This window comes from Bos javanicus, chromosome 5 (genome assembly GCF_032452875.1).
Source record: "Bos javanicus breed banteng chromosome 5, ARS-OSU_banteng_1.0, whole genome shotgun sequence".
Taxonomy (NCBI): Eukaryota; Metazoa; Chordata; class Mammalia; order Artiodactyla; family Bovidae; genus Bos; species Bos javanicus.
The window spans coordinates 42,890,086-42,911,203 of record NC_083872.1 but is presented as its reverse complement, the minus strand read 5'-3'; the positions used below and the strand labels follow the sequence as shown (position 1 = coordinate 42,911,203).

General features: G+C 37.0%; 1 protein-coding gene across 4 annotated transcripts in view; it reads right to left on the bottom strand.

The window, feature by feature from the left end:
• Positions 1-21,118, bottom strand: part of CPNE8 (copine 8) — a 276,946-nt gene that overhangs the window by 37,372 nt on the left and 218,456 nt on the right. For all 4 annotated transcript variants that reach the window (XM_061416467.1, XM_061416469.1, XM_061416468.1 and 1 more), the window contains one exon: positions 10,611-10,657. In XM_061416467.1, the coding sequence (XP_061272451.1) occupies positions 10,611-10,657 (47 nt within the window). The remainder of the gene's footprint in view (positions 1-10,610; positions 10,658-21,118) is intronic.

The following is a 21,118-nucleotide window of genomic DNA, read 5'->3' as shown; positions in this document are numbered from 1 at the left end:
CCAAAAAGTTCATTCAGGTTTTTACATAACATTTTATGGAAAAATCCAAGCAGACCTTTGGTCAACCCAATAGTTTCTTTTGGATGCACATGACATAGAGGTATTTATTAAATTAGATCAGACATGTATAAAATTTCCCAAAGATATTCAGACTTTTTTCAAAAATTATTTCTCATTGTCAATGCCATAGGCAATTCTTGAGTTTTAGCCCCAGAAGCATAAAAATAATTTTGTTGATCATATTTTATTGTAATATTTATTTAAAACAAACAAACTATGTGCCTTTAGCTTGACTCCTTATGCCTATAAATCAAAGGACCCAACTGATGTTAATAGGTTTCAACAATTATGAGCCTTCTTAAAGTTGTATCACAAACATAAATTGAATATGTGAGACCTATCCCAATTTAATTACTTGAAAAGAGGAGAACATGGTGATTTTCAAATTTATGCTGAAAATCTGAATCTGAAAAATTATTCAGTTTCTAACTAGACACTAAGTTAGGAGTAAAAAGGCCCAAAGTCAAGTCTTTCCATCTGTAGGACAACTAACTATAAAATTCCTGTTAGAAATCCTACTACAGTGTTTACTGAGAAGAAAAACTAAGATTATATATGTGAAAGTGATTAAAAATTATAAAACACCATAGAAATGTAAGAGAAGGAAATGGCAACCCATTCCAGGATTCTTGCCTGGAAAATTCCTTGGACAGAGGAGCCTGGTGAGCTATAGCACATGGGATCTCAGAGAGTCAGACAGGACTTCGTGACTAAACAAATGGAAATGTAAAGTTTAACTACTACTGTTATTATTGTGTGAGTCATCCACAGATATAGGATGTCTCACATGAATAATGATGAATTTGACAAAGAAAGCAATATATGCGCCACGACTCAAACTCACTGAGATTCAGATTCAGTTGCCCTAATTACCAGCACAAAGGCAGCCTGAAAGTCCCTTTAGTTTCTTAAGTGAAAATGGAAATTGAATGGGACTTGTAGCAGTTTATAAAGCTCACTTCTACATTAAAACATTACCCAAAGAAGGAAACCCGCAAAGCATAGTTCTTTTTTGTTAAGGAAAAAGTAATAATAAGCACTTGGGTTCCGGAGAGAAACAAAGTAAAGATCTCCCTTTAGTTTATAATGCATATAACAATACCCAGAACATTTTTGGTTTAAAGATAATTCATCGTGTAAATGCTTATATATTTACAACGGTTATCAGCATTCAAGGCTCACATGACAATTCTTTTTTTTTTAAGTGTGTTATGATCAAGATGGGCCCTAATGTTTCCTTCAGCTTGACTAACTTTAGAAAGGCTTCTCCTGACTATAGGCCCTTGACCTCTTATTTCTTAGAGCAGTTACTTTAGAAACCTTGGAATTGTGAATTCATTCTCTGTTTCTTTGAAGTATAAATCTTTCAGGAATGTCTTTCTCAGAGACCTGGGAGTCATTTCTTTGAAATGTAATAATCAAGAAAAATACCACCTCTGTTGCTTAGTCTCTATGAGAGAGTAGGAGCCTAACTTCAATAGCTGCTAAATAGAAAACACAGAAGGCTTCCCCATGGCTTAGTGGTAAGGAATCTGCCTGCAACGCAAGAAACCAGGAGACTGGGGTTCGATCCCTGGATCCTTGGGTCAGAAAAATCCCCTGGAGGAGGAAATGGCAACCGATTCCAGAATTCTTGCCTGAAAAATCCCATGGACAGAGAACCTGGCAGGCTACAGTCCAACGGTCGCAAAGAGCATGCAGTAAACACAGATGGCCTAATCACACAGACTAATTTTGGCTCCAGTATCTCTCAATACCTTTCCACTAGTTAAGAACAGCACTTACAAACTCTTTCATCTTTTGTTTTGGAGAAGAGTTCAATTTCTTTCTTCCATTGCCGTAGCTTTGGTCTCGATTGCAAAAATCCTGACAGTCTTCCTTGTCTGTTTAACTTCCCTGCTGCAAGTTTTGACAGCTCTTTCTAAAGCAGATATTTTTGTTTCTTGTTCAAAGACCTACTGAAACCACAGATAAATAATGTCTCTACTTGCCTAAGGGATTATTTAACCCAACTCTCAAATATAAGAGTTGTTACCCAATGGTTGCAATACACGACTAATTCTATTTCTCTAAGAGAACCTCAACTTAAAAGCACTACTAGTACCCCAGCATATCTAAACACTTTGGCCTATCATGACTGCTGCTGCTGCTGCTAAGTCGCTTCAGTTGTGTCCGACTCTGTGCGACCCCATAGACAGCAGCCCATCAGGCTCCACCATCCCTGGGATTCTCCAGGCAAGAACACTGGAGTGGGTTGCCATTTCCTTCTCCAATGCAGGAAAGTGAAAAGTGAAAGTGAAGTCGCTCAGTTGTGGCCGACTCTTAGCGACCTCATGGACTGCAGCCTACCAGGCTCCTCCATCCATGGGATTTTCCAGGCAAGAGTACTAGAGTGGGGTGCCATTGCCTTCTCCGCTATCATGCCTAGCAGAGCCCAATTGTACCCATTCAAAGATGTTCCCTATCTCTTTCTAGCATCTTCACCCAGACCAATCTCTTCACTGTATCACTAATGCTATCTTTCTTTCCATCTCTACCACTCAGTTTGCCACCCAATTCTGAAATTCACTTTCTCCTCCTACAGTTTTTGTCTCACACGCATGAGATGACCTTCCTTATTTAGTCTGGCCTTTATTGTCTTTCCTCTTCTACTCTTATGCTTTTGTGTTCTGCACCACAGAATTTGGCAACTTCTTGAAACTGGGACCACAGTTGTACCATCTCCATATCAGCAGCAATGCACATGGAAAAGTAAACTTGTAGTAAGTTAATAACACTGAGTTATCAGCTAATAACAATAATAATTATAACAGCATAGAACATAACATACATGCTATTATAACATGTATGAACTTACTTCATGTTTCACTTAGTCCCTTTTCAACAAACTTATTACACTTGTTTTTCATATCAAATAACTTTCAGACTAAGTAACTTACCCCAATTACACTGTAATAATTGGTCAAACTAGAATAAGAATCTAGGTATATTTCATAGCTCTTACTGTTAGTTATAACTCTTTGCTTGAAGATTTTGTAATATTTTAAACCTTGCATATTATAAAACATACATGATTTTGTTTTAGAGGTCACTATGCCTTCATAAAAAAATAACACTTGAATAAGCTCTTTTAACAGGAGAAGGAAATAGCAACCTACTCCAGTATTCTTGCCTGGAGAATCCCATGGACAGAAAAGCCTGGCAGGCTACAGTCCATAGCGTGACAAGAGTTAGACATGATTTAGCGACTAAACAACCACCAAGCTCTTTTAAAAAAATTTATTGAGATATAATTTATATAACTTACAATTAACCCATTTAGAATGCACAATTCAATGATTTTAAGTATATTTACAGATATGCACAAGCATCAACAGTCAATTTTAGAACATGTTCATCACCTCAAAAAAATGTACCTATTTACTATCATTCCCTTATTATTCTATCCAGCCCAGAATTAAACAATGACTAATCTACTTTCTGTCTCTTTAATTTACCTATTCTGGACATTTTCTACGAATAGAACCACATAACATGTGGTCTTTTGTAACTAGGTTTCACTCAGCACAGTGATTTCAAGGTTCCTCTGTGTTTAGCATGTTTTAGTGTGCCATATTTCATTCCTGTTTATTGCTGAACAGTATTCTATTGTTTGAATGTACCACATTTTCAAACTTGTTTATCAGTTTATGGACATTTGGGTTGTTTCCACATTTTGGCTATTATGCTGCTATAAATGTTCATGTACAAATTTTTGTGTGGACATATGTTTTCATCTCACTTGTATATATTAGCCAAGAGTGGAATTGCTAGTTCATATGGTGACTATGTGTAACAACTTGTAGAACTGCCACAGAGTTTTCCAAAGTGGCTGCACTATTTTACATTCTCATCAGCACTATGTGAGGGTGGGTTCCAATTGCTTCACATATTTACCAACACTTGCTGTTTTCTGACTTTTGGATTATAGTCATCCTAGTACTCTTGCCTGGAAAATCCCATGGATGGAGGAGCCTGGTAGGCTGCGGTCCATGGGGTCGCTAAGAGTCGGACACGACTGAGCGACTTCACTTTCACTTTTAATGCATTGGAGAAGGAAATGGCAACCCACTCCAGTGTTCTTGCCTGGAGAATCCCAGGGATGGGGGAGCCTGATGGGCTGCTGTCTATGGGGTCACACAGAGTCGGACACGACTGAGGTGACTTAGCAGCAGTGGGTATGAAATCTTAGGTTGGCCAGAAAGTTTCTTCAGTTTTTCTAAGTAAAAATGAAATACAAAGAGTAACATGGAAACTTATATTACCATATATAAAATGGATAGCCAATGGGAATTTGCTGTATGGCTCAGGAAACTCAAACAGGGGTTCTGTATCAACCTAGAGGGGTGGGAAGGGGAGGGAGATGGGAGAGAGGTTCAAAAGGGAGGGGATATATGTATACCTATGGCTGATTCATGTGAGGTTTGACAGAAAACAACAAAATTCTGTAAAGCAATTATCCTTCAATTAAATAATAAATAAATAAATAAAAAATAAAATACACATCTTTCATTTTCACCAGGAACTTTATTGAACAACATATTCACTGTTCTGTTCCACTACCTTATATTATTTTCCAGACAACTTCATGATTTCATGTTCTCCCAATTTTTTTTATCATTTAAGCAAAGAGTTATTTCAGGTGCCTTTTACAGTCTTCCAGGAAATTAACATTTCTTCCATGCAGGTAGTTTTGTAAAGACTGAAATAAATGGATAATGGGAGGTGAAATGTCTGGTGAATATGGTGGATGAATCAGCACTTCACAGCCAAACTGTAACAGTTTTTGCCTCATCAAAGAGACATGTGGTCTTGCAGTATCCTGATGGAAGAGTATGTGTTTTCTGTTGACTAATTCTGGATGCTTTTCATTAAGTGCTGCTATCAGTTGCTCTAATTGGGAGTGATACTTGTGGCAATTAACCCAACGAGTTAATTAATTTGGCTTTCCAGAAGATGTTCATAATAGTGGGCTCCCTTCCTATCCCACCATATACACATTACTTTCTTTGGATTAAGACCAGCCTTTGATGTGGTTGATGGTGCTTCACTTAACTTTTCCCATTTCTTCAATTACACATTATCCTAGCATGTCCACTTTTCATCACCTGTCACAATTTGTTCTAAAAGTGAAATGCTTTCATGACATTTAAGTAGAGAATCACATGCAGAAATATGATCAAGAAGGTTTTATTTTTGCATAACTTATGTGGAACTCAAAGATCAAAGTGATGAACATAACCAAACTGGTGCAAATGATTTTCAAAGCTTGATTAGGAAATGTTGAGTATGTTTGCTATCTCTGGTGTGGTATAACATTGATTGTTCTCAGTTAAAGTTTTGATGTCATTGTCATCAATTTCAACTAGTCTACCAGACTGTGGATTATCGTCCAGTAAGAAATCTCCAGCATGAAACTTTGCAAACCACTTTTGACATGTTTGTTCAATCACAGCACATTCTTTATAAACTGTACAAATCTCTCTCTGTCTTATTTTTGTGCTTGTTGCTTTTTTACCTTTCTTGAAACATTAATAATAAAACAAAATATGCTGAAAATATTGCTTTTTTCTTCCATCTTCAGTATTCAAATGGCACACAAAAATCCACCAATCTTGATTTTTTTTAAATGCACACTGATATGACAGCTGTTACAATTCAACCTAATAAAATTGTTTCAAATGAAGTTAAAGACAACTAAACTCTATTAGAGACATCTAACAGAAAAAACAAAACAAAAAATGAGTGAACATTTTGGCCAACCCAATTGTATCTCATTGTGATTTTGATTTGCATTCCTTGATACATAAGTTGCCAAGTACCATTTCATGGGCTTACCGGTCATTTATATAGCTCTTTTGAATAACTGGAATGTCATTTTAAATTGCGCTATTTGTCTTTTTTTTTTTTTTTAGTTATAAGAGTTCTTTATATTTTCTAGATACAAATCCTCTGTGAGATATCTGATTTGCTAACATTTTATTTCATTCTGGGGTTTGTCTTTTGACTTTGCTAATTACGCTTCATGGAGTATAAAAAAGTTAATTTTGATGGAGTTCAATTTATTTATTTTTTGCTCTGTTGCTCATATGTTTGGTGTCATACCTAGAATCAATTGTCAAATCCAAGATCATGAAAATATATCTCTGTTTTCTTTTAATAGCTTTAAAATTTTAACCCTTACATTTAGATTCTTGGTCTATTTTCTATTAGTTTTGTATATGATGCTGGGGTCCAACCTCATTTTTTTTTTTTTTTTTTTGCATATGGCATTCAGTTGTGCCAGTACCATTTGCTGAAGACAATATACTTCCTTCTATTGAATTGTCTTGGTACTCTTCTCAATATCAGTTAACTTAAGATGCATGGGTTTATTTTTGGAATCTCAATTCTATTTCATTGATCTATGTATCTATTAATATTTTTATGCCAGCTCCATACTTCCTTGAAATTACTATTGTAAGTTTTGAAAATGAGGAGTATGAATCTTCCTGCTTTATTCTTTTTTTTTTTCTTCCAAATCTGCTTTGGTTCTTCTGAATCTCTTTAAATTCCATATGAATTTCTGGGTAAGTTACCTACTTCTTCAAAAAATTTGAAGAATCTTTCTGATTTTGATAGAAATTACAGTGAATTTGATAATCTCTGTGGAAAATATTGCCATCTTAACAATGTTGAATTCCCTAATCAATGAACATGGCATGTTTTTCAGCTTATTTTCATACTTAATTTCTTTCAAAAATTTTCAGCATATAATTTCAAGGTAAAAGTTTTGCACTCACTATCCTGGTAACTCAGATGGTAAAGAATCTTTTGTTAAATTTATTTCTAAGTACTGTATTCCTTTTGATATTATTAAAAAATGGAATTGTTTTCTTAATTTCATTTTCAGATTGTTCATTAGAAGTGTATAGAAAAAGAACTGATTTTCATATATTGATCATTCATCCTTCAATCTTACTAAACTCATTTATTAGTTCTAATTGATTTTTAGTGGATTCCTTAGGATTTTGTATGTGTTACATACAAGATTATGTCATCTGCAAATAAAAATAATTTTACTTCTTCTTTTCTGATCTGGATATCTTTTATTTTTTTCTTGCCTAATTGCCCTGGCCTCCAGTACAATGTAAAATAGAAGAGAGAGCTCACATCCTTGTTCTTTTCCTCGTCTTCAGGTGAAAGCATCCAGATTTTCACTCTTAAGAATGATGTTTGCTATAGTTTTTCATATTTTCCCTTCATAAGGTTAATAAGTCACTTTATATTCCAGTTTATATGTTTTTATTTGGCACAACCCTTAAGAATCCACCTGCCAGTGCAGGAGATGCAAGAGACATGGGTTCAGTCTCCAGGTCGGGAAGATCCCCTGCAGCAGGAAATGTCAACCACTTTCAGTATTCTTGCCTGAAAAATTCCATGGACAGAGGAGCCTTGCGGGCTACAGTCCATGGGGTTGCAAAGAGTCAGACATGACTGAGCAACTGAGCGCACACACACACACACACACACATTATAAAAGTATGTCAAACTTTGAGGTGGCCATGTGTGCTTTACATTATCTTCGATTGGTATGGTGTGTTACATTATTTGACTTTTGAATATTAAGCCAACCTCGCAGTACTGAGATAAATTTTAATTGGTCATAATATATAATTCTTTTTACGTACTGCTGGATTCAGTTTCCTAGTATTCTGCTGAGAACTTTTGTATCCATAAAAGGTATTGTTTTCTGATTTTTCTTATGTTTTTATCTGGTTTTGGTATCAAGGTAATGCCTCTTGGATTGAGTTAGGAATATTCCTTCCTTTTCTATTTTTTAGAAGAATTTGTGAAGAATTGGTATTGATTTCTCTTTAAACAGAGTTCATCAGTGAAGCCATCTAAACCTGGGCCCACAAAACTTTGTGGATAGTTTTTAAATTACTAATTCAATCTCTATTAGAGGTTTTTCAGATTGTCTATTTTCTTAAGACAGTTTCAGTAGCTTGTATTGCTCCATTGAATATAGTCTTGTTCTTATAGCTCTTGTGCTAATGTTCATTGGTAAACAAAAGCTAGCATTTTAATCCAGTTTGACTTTAGGTATATATGTTTCATATTTTACTGAATAAAACACATATGTAAAAATCATCAACTTGAAACCACAATGTTGAAGAATAAATTTACCATGTAGTCAAAGGTTATATTACTTTGGTCTCCTCACCTCTGCTAACAAGGCAGAGATTTTATTAGTAAAAGATTTTCTAGATCTGAATATCCTTCTTAGTACCTGAGGGTGATGGTGGTAGTAGTCATTAAGTCATGTCCAACTCTTGAGAACCTATGGACTGTAGCCTGCCAAGCTCCTCTGTCCATTGGGTTTCCCAGGCAAGAATACTGAAGTGGGTTGCCATTTCCTTCTCCGGGAGATCCCAGGGATAGAGCCTGGGTCTCCTGCATTGCAGGTGGTCTCTTGCACTGGGGGCAGATTGTTTACTGAATGAATCACTAGGGAAGCCCTAAGAGAATGACGGCTTTAGTGAATGACCTCTAAGATGCTTTCTTACTTAAAAATTCAATTATTTTGTGAAACGTGAGTGAATGTGAGAGAAATATGAAGAAAAGGGAATTTAATGTGAGAGTTACAGCACAATAACCAATTTGAAGAAAACTAGATAAATATATAAACTGATGGCAAATTTTGGTAAAAGTTAAATAATGATATTCTTTTTTATGATACATAATAACTGTTGAAATAAAGTCATTTTGAAATAAGATTGAAAGTCCACTCATTGTCTTTTCTTAAAATGTTTGATATACAAATTATCCATGTTGTTGTTCAGTCATCCAGTCGTGTTCAAATCTTTGTGACCCCATGAACGGCAACATGCCAGGCGTCCCTGTCCCTCACCATCTCCCAGAGTTTTCCCAAGTTCATGTTCATTTCACCAGTGATGCTGTCCAGCCATCTCATCCTCTGACACTCTCTTCTCTTTCTGCCATCAATCTTCCCAGCATCAGGGACTATTCCAACAAGTTCTCTGTTCCCATCAGATGACCAAAATACTGGAGCTTCTGCTTCTGCTTCAGCATCAGTCCTTCCAGTGAATATTCAGGGTTGATCTCCCTTAAGATTGACTGGTTTGATCCCCTTGCTGTCCAAGAGACTTTCAGGAGTCTTCTCCAGCACCACATTTTGAAGGCATCAATTCTTTGGCATTCTTCCTTTTTTGTGGTTCAGCTCTCACAACTGTACGTGACCACTGGGAAGACCATAGCCTGACTCTATGGACATTTGTTGGCAGAGTAATGTCTCTGCTTTTCAACACACTATCTAGGCTTGTCATCGCTTTCCTGCTGAGAAACAATCATCTGATTTCGTGGCTGCAGTCAACAATCTGCAGTGATTCTGGCACCCAAGAAGAGGAAATCTGTTACTACTTCCACCTTTTGCCCTTCTATTTGCCATGGAGTAATGGGGGCGGAAGCTATCATCTTAGTTTTTAAAATATTTAGTCTTAAGTCAGTTCTTTCACTCTCCTCCTTCACCCTCATTAAGCAGCTCTTTAGTTCCTCTTCACTTTCTAACATTACAGTGGTATCATCCACATGTCTGAGGTTGTTGATGTTTCTACTGCCTATCTTGATCCTAGCTTGTAACTCATCCAGCCCACATTTCTCATGATATGCTCAGCATATAGGTTAAATAAACAGGGTGACAGCAGACAGCCCTGTTGTACATCTTTCTTGATCTTGAACCCATCAATTTTTCCATATGGGGTTTTAACTGTTGCTTCTTGACCCACATATAGGTTTCTCAGGAGACAGGTAAGATGGTCTGGTATTCCCATCTCTCTAAGAACTTTCCAATATGTCATGATCTATACAGTCAAAGGCTTTAGCATAGTCAATGAAAGAGAGATAGATGTTTTTCTGAAACTCCCTTGTTTTCTCTATAATCCAGTGAATATTGGCAATTTGATCTCTAGTTCCTCTTTCTTTTCTAAACTCAGTATGGGATTTAGTTGATGGTCCCTCTGAATTAATTCAATATAAATGTGCTAGCATATGTAATTATTAAAAACAGTTGAATAAAAGAAAAGCAAGCTGTGAAGGTTCATGTACTTGAATTACATTTATATAAATTAATGTACAAAAAAGTACTATAAAAATGAGGATTATAGTTAGACATGCTTCAGAATTACAGCTATGTATGGAGAAAAAGGGAAGGGTACACAACAAGCTTAACTAAATTTAAAGTTTTCCTTTTAAAAACATGTAAAACAAAAGAGACAGTATTTCAATAGTTAATACATTTGAATGGGACTATTATGAACTCTTGTTGTATTTCTTATAGTGTTATATACCTAAACTATTTCATAACATTAAAAAAAGAAAAATTATCTGAATTTTTATGAAGCACTTCAGAAGTATGTATATGTGGAAAGAAAACATCTAAACCTCATGAAAATATCTATTTTTAATGTAATAGATGATAATTCTTATTATAAGACAGTCATAATACTCACCATTTGATGCAGTAAAATCAATAGCCACTGTGAAATTGATTTGTGTTCTAAAATATAAATAAATAAGAATCATTAATAATTGAATAACCTCATAAAAGAAGTTTGATTTTTACTTTTGCTACATTTTTAATATCATTAACTTTCTTAGATAGTATTACTACACCTATGTTACAGCACACACTGAATAGTATCAGATAGGCAGTTTTACAAGCCAAGAACTTGTCAAAATACTTTTACAATCATGCAACTATAAAATACAAAATTAAGCATCAGGAATAAATATAGATCCTGTTTGAGAGCACGATAATTAAGTGAGGAGCTCATAATGAAGTCAAACTGTAAATAATAATTTTCCAGTATCCAATGTCAACATTTATTATTAACTTACTTTCAAGACTATTCTTTAGTCAATGTGAAATTATTATATCCTTAAAAGTATGGTGTTGCTAAAATCATGTCTAATAATATTTTTCCTTAAACTAATTCTTTTCAATAATCCTGAAAAACAGGATTTTCTTTTGCTTTCTTCGTAACTCAAGTGTTTCAAATACTGATCTATCCCTCAGTGCTCACAGTATTCTTGTGCTCATGTGTGTATTTATAGATTATACAAATACCTACATAGACGAGATTGGTTATATATGCTTTAAAATTTTCAGCACATGGTAATTACGCAAAATTACTTTGCTGGATTAGAGCCAAGGAACTGGCATTCACAGTAAAAATTCACTTTTTTGGATATACCTCTGATCATTTCATGGGAAATAGAAGGGGCAACAGTGGAAATAGTGTCAGACTTTATTTTTGGGGGCTCCAAAATCACTGCAGATGGTGATTGCAGCCATGAAATTAAAAGACACTTATTCCTTGGAAGGAAAGTTATGACTAACCTAGATAGCATATTAAAAAGCAGAGACATTACTTTGCCAACAAAGGTTCATCTAGTCAAGGCTATGGTTTCTTCAGTGGTCATGTATGGATGTAAGAGTTGGAGTGTGAAGAAAGCTGAGCACCAAAGAATTGATGCTTTTGAACTGTGGTGTTGGAGAAGACTCTTGAGAGTCCCTTGGACTGTAAGGAGATCCAACCAGTCCATTCTGAAGGAGATCAGTCCTGGGTGTTCATTGGAAGGACTGATGCTGAAGCTGAAACTCCAAAATTTTGGCCACCTCATGTGAAGAACTGACTCATTGGAAAAAACTCTGATGCTGGGAGGGATTGGGGGCAGGAGGAGAAGGGGACGACAGAGGATGAGATGGCTGGATGGCATCACTGACTCTATGGACATGAGTTTGGGTAGGCTCCAGGAGTTGGTGATAGACAGGGAGGCCTGGTGTGCTGCGATTCATGGGGTTGCAAAGAGTCAGACATGACTGAGTGACTGAACTGAACTGAACTGACTCTTCCTATATGTAATTCCACTTCTTTCTCACCAAAGAAGGCATAAAGCACAAATAAATGACAATGATATGGGAAAACTTGCTATCAAATATAATTTACAAAATAACTTTTAATTTATAAAGTAAGTAATTTGAAAATATGAGTATGTAGTCTATGTTTGTGTGTTTTAACAACAAGTTACTTTTGATACATTGTAGAATTTATCTAACACATCAAAGTTGGAGCTGTTGTTTAAATAGTGGTGGTGATGATAATGATGATGGTGATGATGATGGGTGTGACAGTATAGAGTTCCTTGTAGTTCTGTTAGTATAAAGTATAGTATACTATTTCTTTCTTTCTATAACCATTCAGCCTGAAAAATCCTTAGTATTATTCAGTTGTTGAAAAAAGTTCACTACTTCTTCCTAGGGAATAAACAAGTTTGTGCTTTACATTAATGAAAACTAATATGGATCCTCTTTATAGCTAGATGGTAATTTTTTTCTCGGAGTAGAAATTAGGTTTATAGGCTAAGAATATAGGCTAATTTGGAGCATAACAGTTTAAAACACATACAACATTTAGAAAAAGAATCAGTGGAACATTTGGGAGAATATTTTTAGATAATAAATCCCTTTGAGGAATTGGTAAGAACAGTCATCAGCACATTGCTTTGTCATTCTGCTGCTACAGAGAAAGTAACTATAATACAGGGTATAGTATGGTGTATTAGAAAGGGTTTATTAGATTTTAAGTCTGAATGAACTGGGTTTGAATGTCAGCAACCCAGTTGCTGACATTCAGTTCAGTTCAGTTCAGTCACTCAGTCATTTCCGACTCTTTGCGACCCCATGAATCGCAGCACGCCAGGCCTCCCTGTCCATCACCAACTCCCAGAATTCACTCAGACTCACGTCCTTCGAGTCAGTGATGCCATCCAGCCATCTCATCCTCTGTCGTCCCCTTCTCCTCCTGCCCCCAATCCCTCTCAGCATCAGAGTCTTTTCCAATGAGTCAACTCTTCGCATGAGGTGGCCAAAGTACTGGAGTTTCAGCTTCAGCATCATTCCCTCCAAAGAAATCCCAGGGCTGATCTCCTTTAGAATGGACTGGTTGGATCTCCTTGCAGTCCAACGGACTCTCAAGAGTCTTCTCCAACACCACAGTTCAAAAGCATCAAGTCTTCGGCACTCAGCCTTCTTCACAGTCCAACTCTCACATCCATACATGACCACAGGAAAAACCATAGCCTTGATTATTAGCTAAGTTTAAAAACTCTCAGAGGGCAGGTGCTTGGCAAGTAACAATAAAGCAAGGACTGACAGAAAAACTACATGAAATATTCTGTCTGTCTGTCTCTTCTTTTTACAGATGAGGAAATTAATCCCTGTATGGGAGAGATTGGGGGGCAGGAGGAGAAAGGGATGACAGAGGATGAGATGGCTGGATGGCATCACTGACTGGATGGACGTGAGTCTGAGTGAACTCCGGGAGTTGGTGATGGACAGGGAGGCCTGGCGTGCTGCGATTCATGGGGTCGCAAAGAGTCGGACACGACTGAGCGACTGATCTGATCTGATCTGAACACTTAACTTTCCACCTAAGTTATAAGTGCAAGTTCTGGAATTCAAATTCACATGTAACCTCCAAGACCATATTCATAAACTTCAAAGAAAAGACAGGCTACTAACTAAAGAACTATAGTGTACATAGGATAAAAAACGAGAGGAAAGTACTTACTGAAAAGTTCAGTAGATAAGCAAACTAAACGATAAAACCAAGTAGATTAGGTACAACAAAAAAGGTAAACAAAGGAGAGAAAATTCAAAAAGAAATGAAGAGAAAGGAAGGAAAGAAAGAAGGAGGGGAGAGGAGAAGGAAGGAAGGGTGGGAGAGAGGGAGGAAGGAAGGAAAAGAGAAAGGAAGAGGAAAAGCGGGGAGAAGGGGAGCCAGGCGGTACCAAGAGTACTTATGAAACTTTGAAGGGTGGGGCGTTCCAAGACTATATAAAAGATAAGTGAATTTAGCACTAAATGATAACTAAGACCATTTGATAATAATGGTGCCACAGAGAAAGTCAACAAGTAAAAACAATCATTTGGTGTTTAGTTGATTTCAAGATCGGATTACTTCCTTGCCTCATTCTGTGTATCAGGAAGAATCTCACTCCTTTATTGTTTTGAATCAGCAGTATTCTAATCAGAAAGGAAAATACGATGGCTCATAAATCATTTCATGGTTGTGATGATCCTTTAACTTATTATCACACCATTTGGATTTTTCCATCCAAAATGCTACGATTATGTATTCAGCATCTTCTGATTGTCAAGGACTGTGCTAAGTGAAAAAGAGAAAATGGGAGCAAAGCAACTATCCTCGAACTCAATAGTTCCACTTCAACTTCATACAATTAAAAACAACAATGAAACAGCACAGCAGTTCATCATCTTGACAGAGGCAGATGCATACCAACTAGCTGTTGAAATCTAGAACCCATAAATGAAGCTGAGATGCCCACACGCCTCTAATATTTTCATTCTTGCCATGCCAGTACCAAGACTATGCTTCTGCCTTGATATACTGATATGCACTGTAGTTCACTCTTGGGTTCTGGGACCTGCCCTGAACTCAGGTTCACTTCCTCAGGAACTATTATCCAGCCTAACCCTTCTTGTGCCTAGCTCACCAGGGCCTAAACTTTGAAATTTTCTGTCTTACCTTTTCCCTCTTTCTTAAAAGCAGTTTGACTACCTGAATGCCAACTACCTGAATAACAAATTTAGAGCTGTCTGGTTGGGAAGATTCCCTGGAGAAGGGAAAGGCTACCCACTCCAGTATTCTGACCTGGAAAATTCCACGGACAGTCCATGGGGTCACAAAGAGTCGGACGCGACTGTGTGATTTTCACTTTCAAAATTCCTGCTTTCTGGGCCCATTAAAATACTGACAGGATTATTTGCCCTTGACAAGTTAGATCTGCTAGAATAAGATCATGCTTTGAGATACAAAATGCAACTTAAAATATAAATAATTTCACCTACTTGAAATACGATCTTAGAAAAGCTATATAACCTCCCTACAGATCAAATCAGATCAGAACAGTCGCTCAGTCATGTCTGACTCTTTGCGACCCCATGAATTGCAGCACGCCAGGCCTCCCTGTCTATCACCAACTCCCGGAGTTCACTCAGACTCATGTCCATTGAGTCAGTGATGCCATCCAGCCATCTCATCCTCTGTCGTCCCCTTCTCCTCCTGCCCCCAATCCCTCCCAGCATCAGCGTCTTTTCCAATGAGTCAACTCTTCGCATCAGGTGGCCAAAGTACTGTAGTTTCAGCTTTAGCATCATTCTTTCCAAAGAAATCCCAGGGCTGATCTCCTTCAGAATGGACTGGTTGGATCTCCTTGCAGTCCAACGGACTCTCAAGAGTCTTCTCCAACACCACAGTTCAAAAGCATCAATTCTTCGGCGCTCAGCCTTCTTCACAGTCCAACTCTCACATCCATACATGACCACAGGAAAAACCATAGCCTTGACTAGATGAACCTTTGTTGGCAAAGTAATGTCTCTGCTTTTGAATATGCTATCTAGGTTGGTCATAACTTTCCTTCCAAGGAGTAAGCGTCTTTTAATTTCATGGCTGCAGTCACCATCTGCAGTGATTTTGGAGCCCAGAAAAATAAAGTCTGACACTGTTTCCACTGTTTCTCCATCTATTTCCCATGAAGTGATGGGACTGGATGCCATGATGTTTGTTTTCTGAATGTTGAGCTTTAAGCCAACTTTTTCACTTTCCACTTTCACTTTCATCAAGAGGCTTTTTAGTTCCTCTTCATTTTCTGCCATAAGGGTGGTGTCATCTGCATATCTCAGGTTATTGATATTTCTCCCGGCAATCTTGATTCCAGCTTGTGTTTCTTCCAGTCCAATGCTTCTCATGATGTACTCTGCATATAAGTTAAATAAACAGGGTGACAATATACAGCCTTGACATACTCCTTTTCCTATTTGGAACCAGTCTGTTGTTCCATTTCCAGTTCTAACTGTTGCTTCCTGACCTGCATACAGATTTCTCAAGAGGTAGATCAGGTGGTCTGGTATTCCCATCTCTTTCAGAACCTCCCTAAACCTCCTTTGTAATAAGATTAACAAAATCTTTCTTGGATTGTTGCTGTAAGGACAAGAAAAGTACCTGTCCTTTATAGCAGGCACTTAAGAATTGTTATGGTTATTATCACCTTATTGAAGTTAGTTTTTTAGAATCCAAGTTTAGCATATTTCTTTGAAAACTGAAGTGTGTAGAGTTTACCAAATTTCTGGATCTACCAGAATTTCAAGTTTTTTCTAGAACCTGATCCTCCCATGTTAGATTTCCTTTTCTTCATACTGGCTTCTAAGGTCCCGATCTACTCAACCCAAAACAGAGCTATTTTGTTAGAAGATGTCATCTGGGTACTTTAAACAAAATTGCCCTCCAGGAGGTAATTATAAGCTTTTATTATGACTTTATTTTCCTTCCTAAAATTTTGGATTTCTGCGGGATCAATGAAATGTCAAAAGTAAGAATAAAAAGAAAGTGGAGACAAGTGATATGATTCCTGAACTGTTTATGCTAATATTTTTGTCCTTATTAAATTTACCTTTCATAAATTAACAAACTTGTGTACACTCTCCAGACTTTGAAGCTTGATTTCAGTGTTATTTTTAACACAATTAAAGTGTTCCAAAATACAACTTTGCAAGCAGATAAGCTCATAGTCCTGTAGTTCAAGAACTACAAAGAAGGTACGCAAGATGGCCAACCTTTTCTCAAATCTAGTTTAGAAAATATCTCATAAGTGACATAATCAAAACAAACAAAATAAGTCATATTACACCTAACCAAAAATAGAAGCACTATCCGATAGAATCCCATTTTTATTTTATTTGTGGTCAGGCTGTGGCTGGCAGACTTTTAGTTTCCTAAAAGGGATTGAATTCAAGCCCAAGCAGTGAAAGCACTGAATCCTAACCACTAGACCACCAAGGAATTCCCTAGTATCTCATTTGAAATGAGGTAGTTGCTGAAGAGATGAATGATGCCTAGCAGAAAACCTATGAACTTTTATGTTATAGATTGGAGTTATAACTCATTTGCAAAATTACCACATCTCTGAATCTCAATTTGCTCATATGATAGATAGGTAACAGCTGCTCTGAAGAAGATATTTGGTTATTAGAAATAAAATCCTGAAGTACTGGAATATAATAAATGTTCTGCATGCTGGACGACAAATCTCTTGAGTAATCCATGTTGTCTTTTCCTTATTCATATTAATCTTTTCCTCTGTTGAGACAGAAGAGACAGTTCTTCCATTACATTAACATATAGGTATTTCTTTTTCAATTAATTCTTCCCATAGAGATGGTAAGCGGTGTATCGCAACTGGTATAATGAACCCCAAGGGGTGTAGGCAGTAAGAGGTACACAATCTGCAGATAACTTAAAAACAATAATATAATCTACTAACATACAGGCTACATTTTAATATTACCATACTCTTAACATGCATGTGCATGAAAAGTTGCTTCGGTTGTGTCGAACTCTTTACAACCCAATGGACTACAACCCACCAGGCTCCTCTGTCCCTGGGATTTTCCAGGCAAGAATAATGGAGTGGGTTGCCATGCCCTCCTTCAGGAGATCTTTCCGACCCAAGGATAGAACCCATGACTTCTATGACTTCTGGTCTCCTAGCATTGACAGGCAGGTTCTTTACCAATAGCGCCACCTGGGAAGCCCATACTCTTAATAGTTCTAAGCAATGTCAGTGATAACGTCCCAGCCTTTCACAGCCTGCCCCTGGTAAGCCACCTTTACTGATTTCCTTTCCGCTGGCTCCCAAGGTTTCAGTTGCTCACCAGAAAGAAACTATTTTAGACATAGTGTGGCTAGTAGTGCACACTCTGATAATGAAACATAACTAAGAAACTTCTTAGTACAAAATAGACTGTCAATATTTTGGCTAAATTAGCATTGGTTCTGATGATGAAACATACATGCAATTTTCTTTGACTTTGAAATCTATAGTTTTGAAAAGAATCACTTGAAAAAAATAGCATAAGTTGGCAATTAAATCGCAATCTTACAGGCTATAACTGGACATCTTTCAAGCCTGCATTTGTCTATACAAAAATTAGAATTGAGCATTAGCCAAAATATTGCTTATGTATCTTAACACTTCCAAAAGTTTCTTTTCCAAATCACATTTTAGACGATTTTGGTTTGGATATGATAATGTTTTATGTGAATGCATTTTTAGAAGGCAGAATGGCTTTATTTTTTATTATATTTATGGCCATTCAGCACTGCAGGGTTTAGCTCTTAATTGATGAATGCAAAACACCTAGGTGCCACAAGAAGCAGTGTAAAGCACTATAAAAACTCTAGATATGTATATTCATTTTTCAAAACAACACTTAAAGTGCTGCATCTTCTGGCAAGATGTGCTTCCTGAGATAACATATCCAATACAATGCCACCAATTTTATAAAACTAACATTTTATAGCATCACCTGATAATGCTATAAAATGTTTCAAGTAGTTTTCAAAAAATCCTTATGGGGCTTGTTAATAATGGCACTTACTGATATTCAACTCACCTTTAAAATGGCATATTAAGAAACCAGCTTTGAGCCTCTACAATGAGCTTATAATAGGTAGGAAGGTAGCTTTAGCTCTTCTTCTAAGACTTTTTAATTAGAGTGGAATATAAATCTTTTCTGTATAATTTCAGACAAGTTTTAGATTCAGTGTCAAGAGTTTGGGCGGTTGACTGCAATGGAAGCAATAACCTGGCATTATCCTTCAGAGTTGAACTTTAAAAAAGACTTTTACTAACTTTATGAAGTTGAATATGTCTTTTTCTCTTCCTGTCTCTGATAATTAGGACATTTGCCACCAACAATATTATGATGATCAAGTGAGTAAAGACATATTAGAACTTTAAACAAATTCAGATTATTCAGAAAAACGATAGCTATTTGCCATTTAATCCACAAAATCAGCCTATAAGATAGGTATTATTATTTTTATTTATGTTCCTATTTCATAGAAACATAAACAGGTTTTGTTAGCAAGGAAAGATCTAAGATTTGAACCAGGCAGTTAGTACCAGAACCCAAATTCTTGGTTATTATAATGCATTGTCATCAGTTAAATTCAGAATTCAACAAATTATAACCCCGGTTCAGCTGAAGGATATGACAGAACTGGATTTTAGGATAAACTATTATGGATTAGAAATTGGACTTTTTAAGAGCATTTGAAAAATGAGAGTATTTTAGAATTTGGTTCAGTTCAGTCAGTCATGTCCGACTCTTTGAGACCCCATGGAATACAGGACGCCAGGCTTCTCTGTCCATCACTATCTCCTGGAGCTTGCTCAAACTAATGTCCATCGAGTCACTGATGCCCTCCAAACATCTCATCCTCTGTCCTCCTCTTCTCCTCCTGCCTTCAATCTTTCCCACCATCAGGGTCTTTTCCAATGAGTCAACTCTTCGCATCAGGTGGCCAAAGTATTGGAACTTCAGCTTCAGAATTAGTCCTTCCAATGAATATTCAGGACTGATTTCCTTTAGGATTGACTGGTTTGGTCTTCTTGCAGTCCAAGGGACTCTCAAGAGTCTTCTCCAACATTACAGTTCAAAGCATCAATTCTTCAGTGCTCAGTTTTCTTTAGGGCTTCCCTGGTAGCTCAGCTGGTAAAGAATCCACCTGCAATGCAGGAGACCCTGATTTGATTCCTGGGTCTGGAAGATCCCCTGGAGAAGGGGACAGCTACTCACTTTAGTACTCTGGCCTGGAGAATTGGTGCAAAGAGTAGGACATGACTGAGTGACCTTTACTTTCAGTTTTCTTTAGGGTTCAACTCTTACATCAATACATGACTACTGAAAAAACCACAGCTTTAACTAGATGGACCTTTGCTGGCAAAGTGATGTCTCTGCTTTTTAATATGCTGTCTACGTTGGTCATAGCTTTTCTTCCAAGGGGCAAGCGTCTTCTAATTTCATGGCTGCAGTCAGTCACCATCTGCAGTGATTTTGGAGCCCAAGGAGACAGTCTGTCACTATTGCCTGTTTCCATTGTTTCCCCATCTATTTGCCATGAAGTGATGGGACCGGATGCCATGATCTTTGTTTTTTGAATGCTGAGTTTTAAGTCAGCTTTTTCACTCTCCTCTTTCACTTTCATCAAGAGGCTATTTAGTTCCTCTTTCTGCCATAAGGGTGGTGTCACCTGCACATCTAAGGTTGTTGATATTTCTCCCGGCAATCTTGATTCCAGCTTGTGCTTCATCCAGCCTGGCATTTCTCATGATGTACTCTGCATATAAGTTAAATAAACAGGGTGACAATACACAGCCTTGACGTACTCCTTTCCCAACTTGGAGCCAGTTCATTGTTCCCTGTCTGGTTCTAACTGTTGTTCTTGACCCGCATACAGATTTTTCAGGAGTCAGGTAAGCTTGGTCTGGCACTACCATCAGCAACCATTTATTTGACTTAATGTTTTTCCAAACATTTCTCTCTTATTTTGTCTTTCCTGGAACTTGCCCACTTAGTATCTCTCCTATTACCTTCTCTGATGCTCCCTTTCAGTTGGTATGTAAGGAAAATAAGCAGTTCATGCTCCTAATCTTGATCTTGCCTTCCTCCAGTTGAGATAATTTCTGGCAGAGGCAACACAAAAGCATTTTTTTCTTTTCCGGGAAAGTCTAGTCTATCAGTTTTGTTTTTTGGTGCTTGTGATATGAGCTATAGAAAGAGGAAGATCACAGATGATAAAATCTGAGCTAGACAGACATGGAGGTTTGTAATCTAGTAAAATAAATTGTCACACTCTTCGCTTAAAGTTCATGCTTGTTTCTAATGTTTCATTATGCTAAGAGATTTGGGTAAAAGAGCTGGAAGTCAGGCTTAAAGTGGCTTTCTAATTAATCTGTATTTATTCAGGGTCTACTGTATGTTCTGTTCTATAAAAATGTTTTTATATTGCCAGTCTTTTTACGGAAAAAGACTTCCCTGGTGGCTTAGATGGTAAAGAATCTGACTGCAATGCAGAAGACCTCAGTTGGA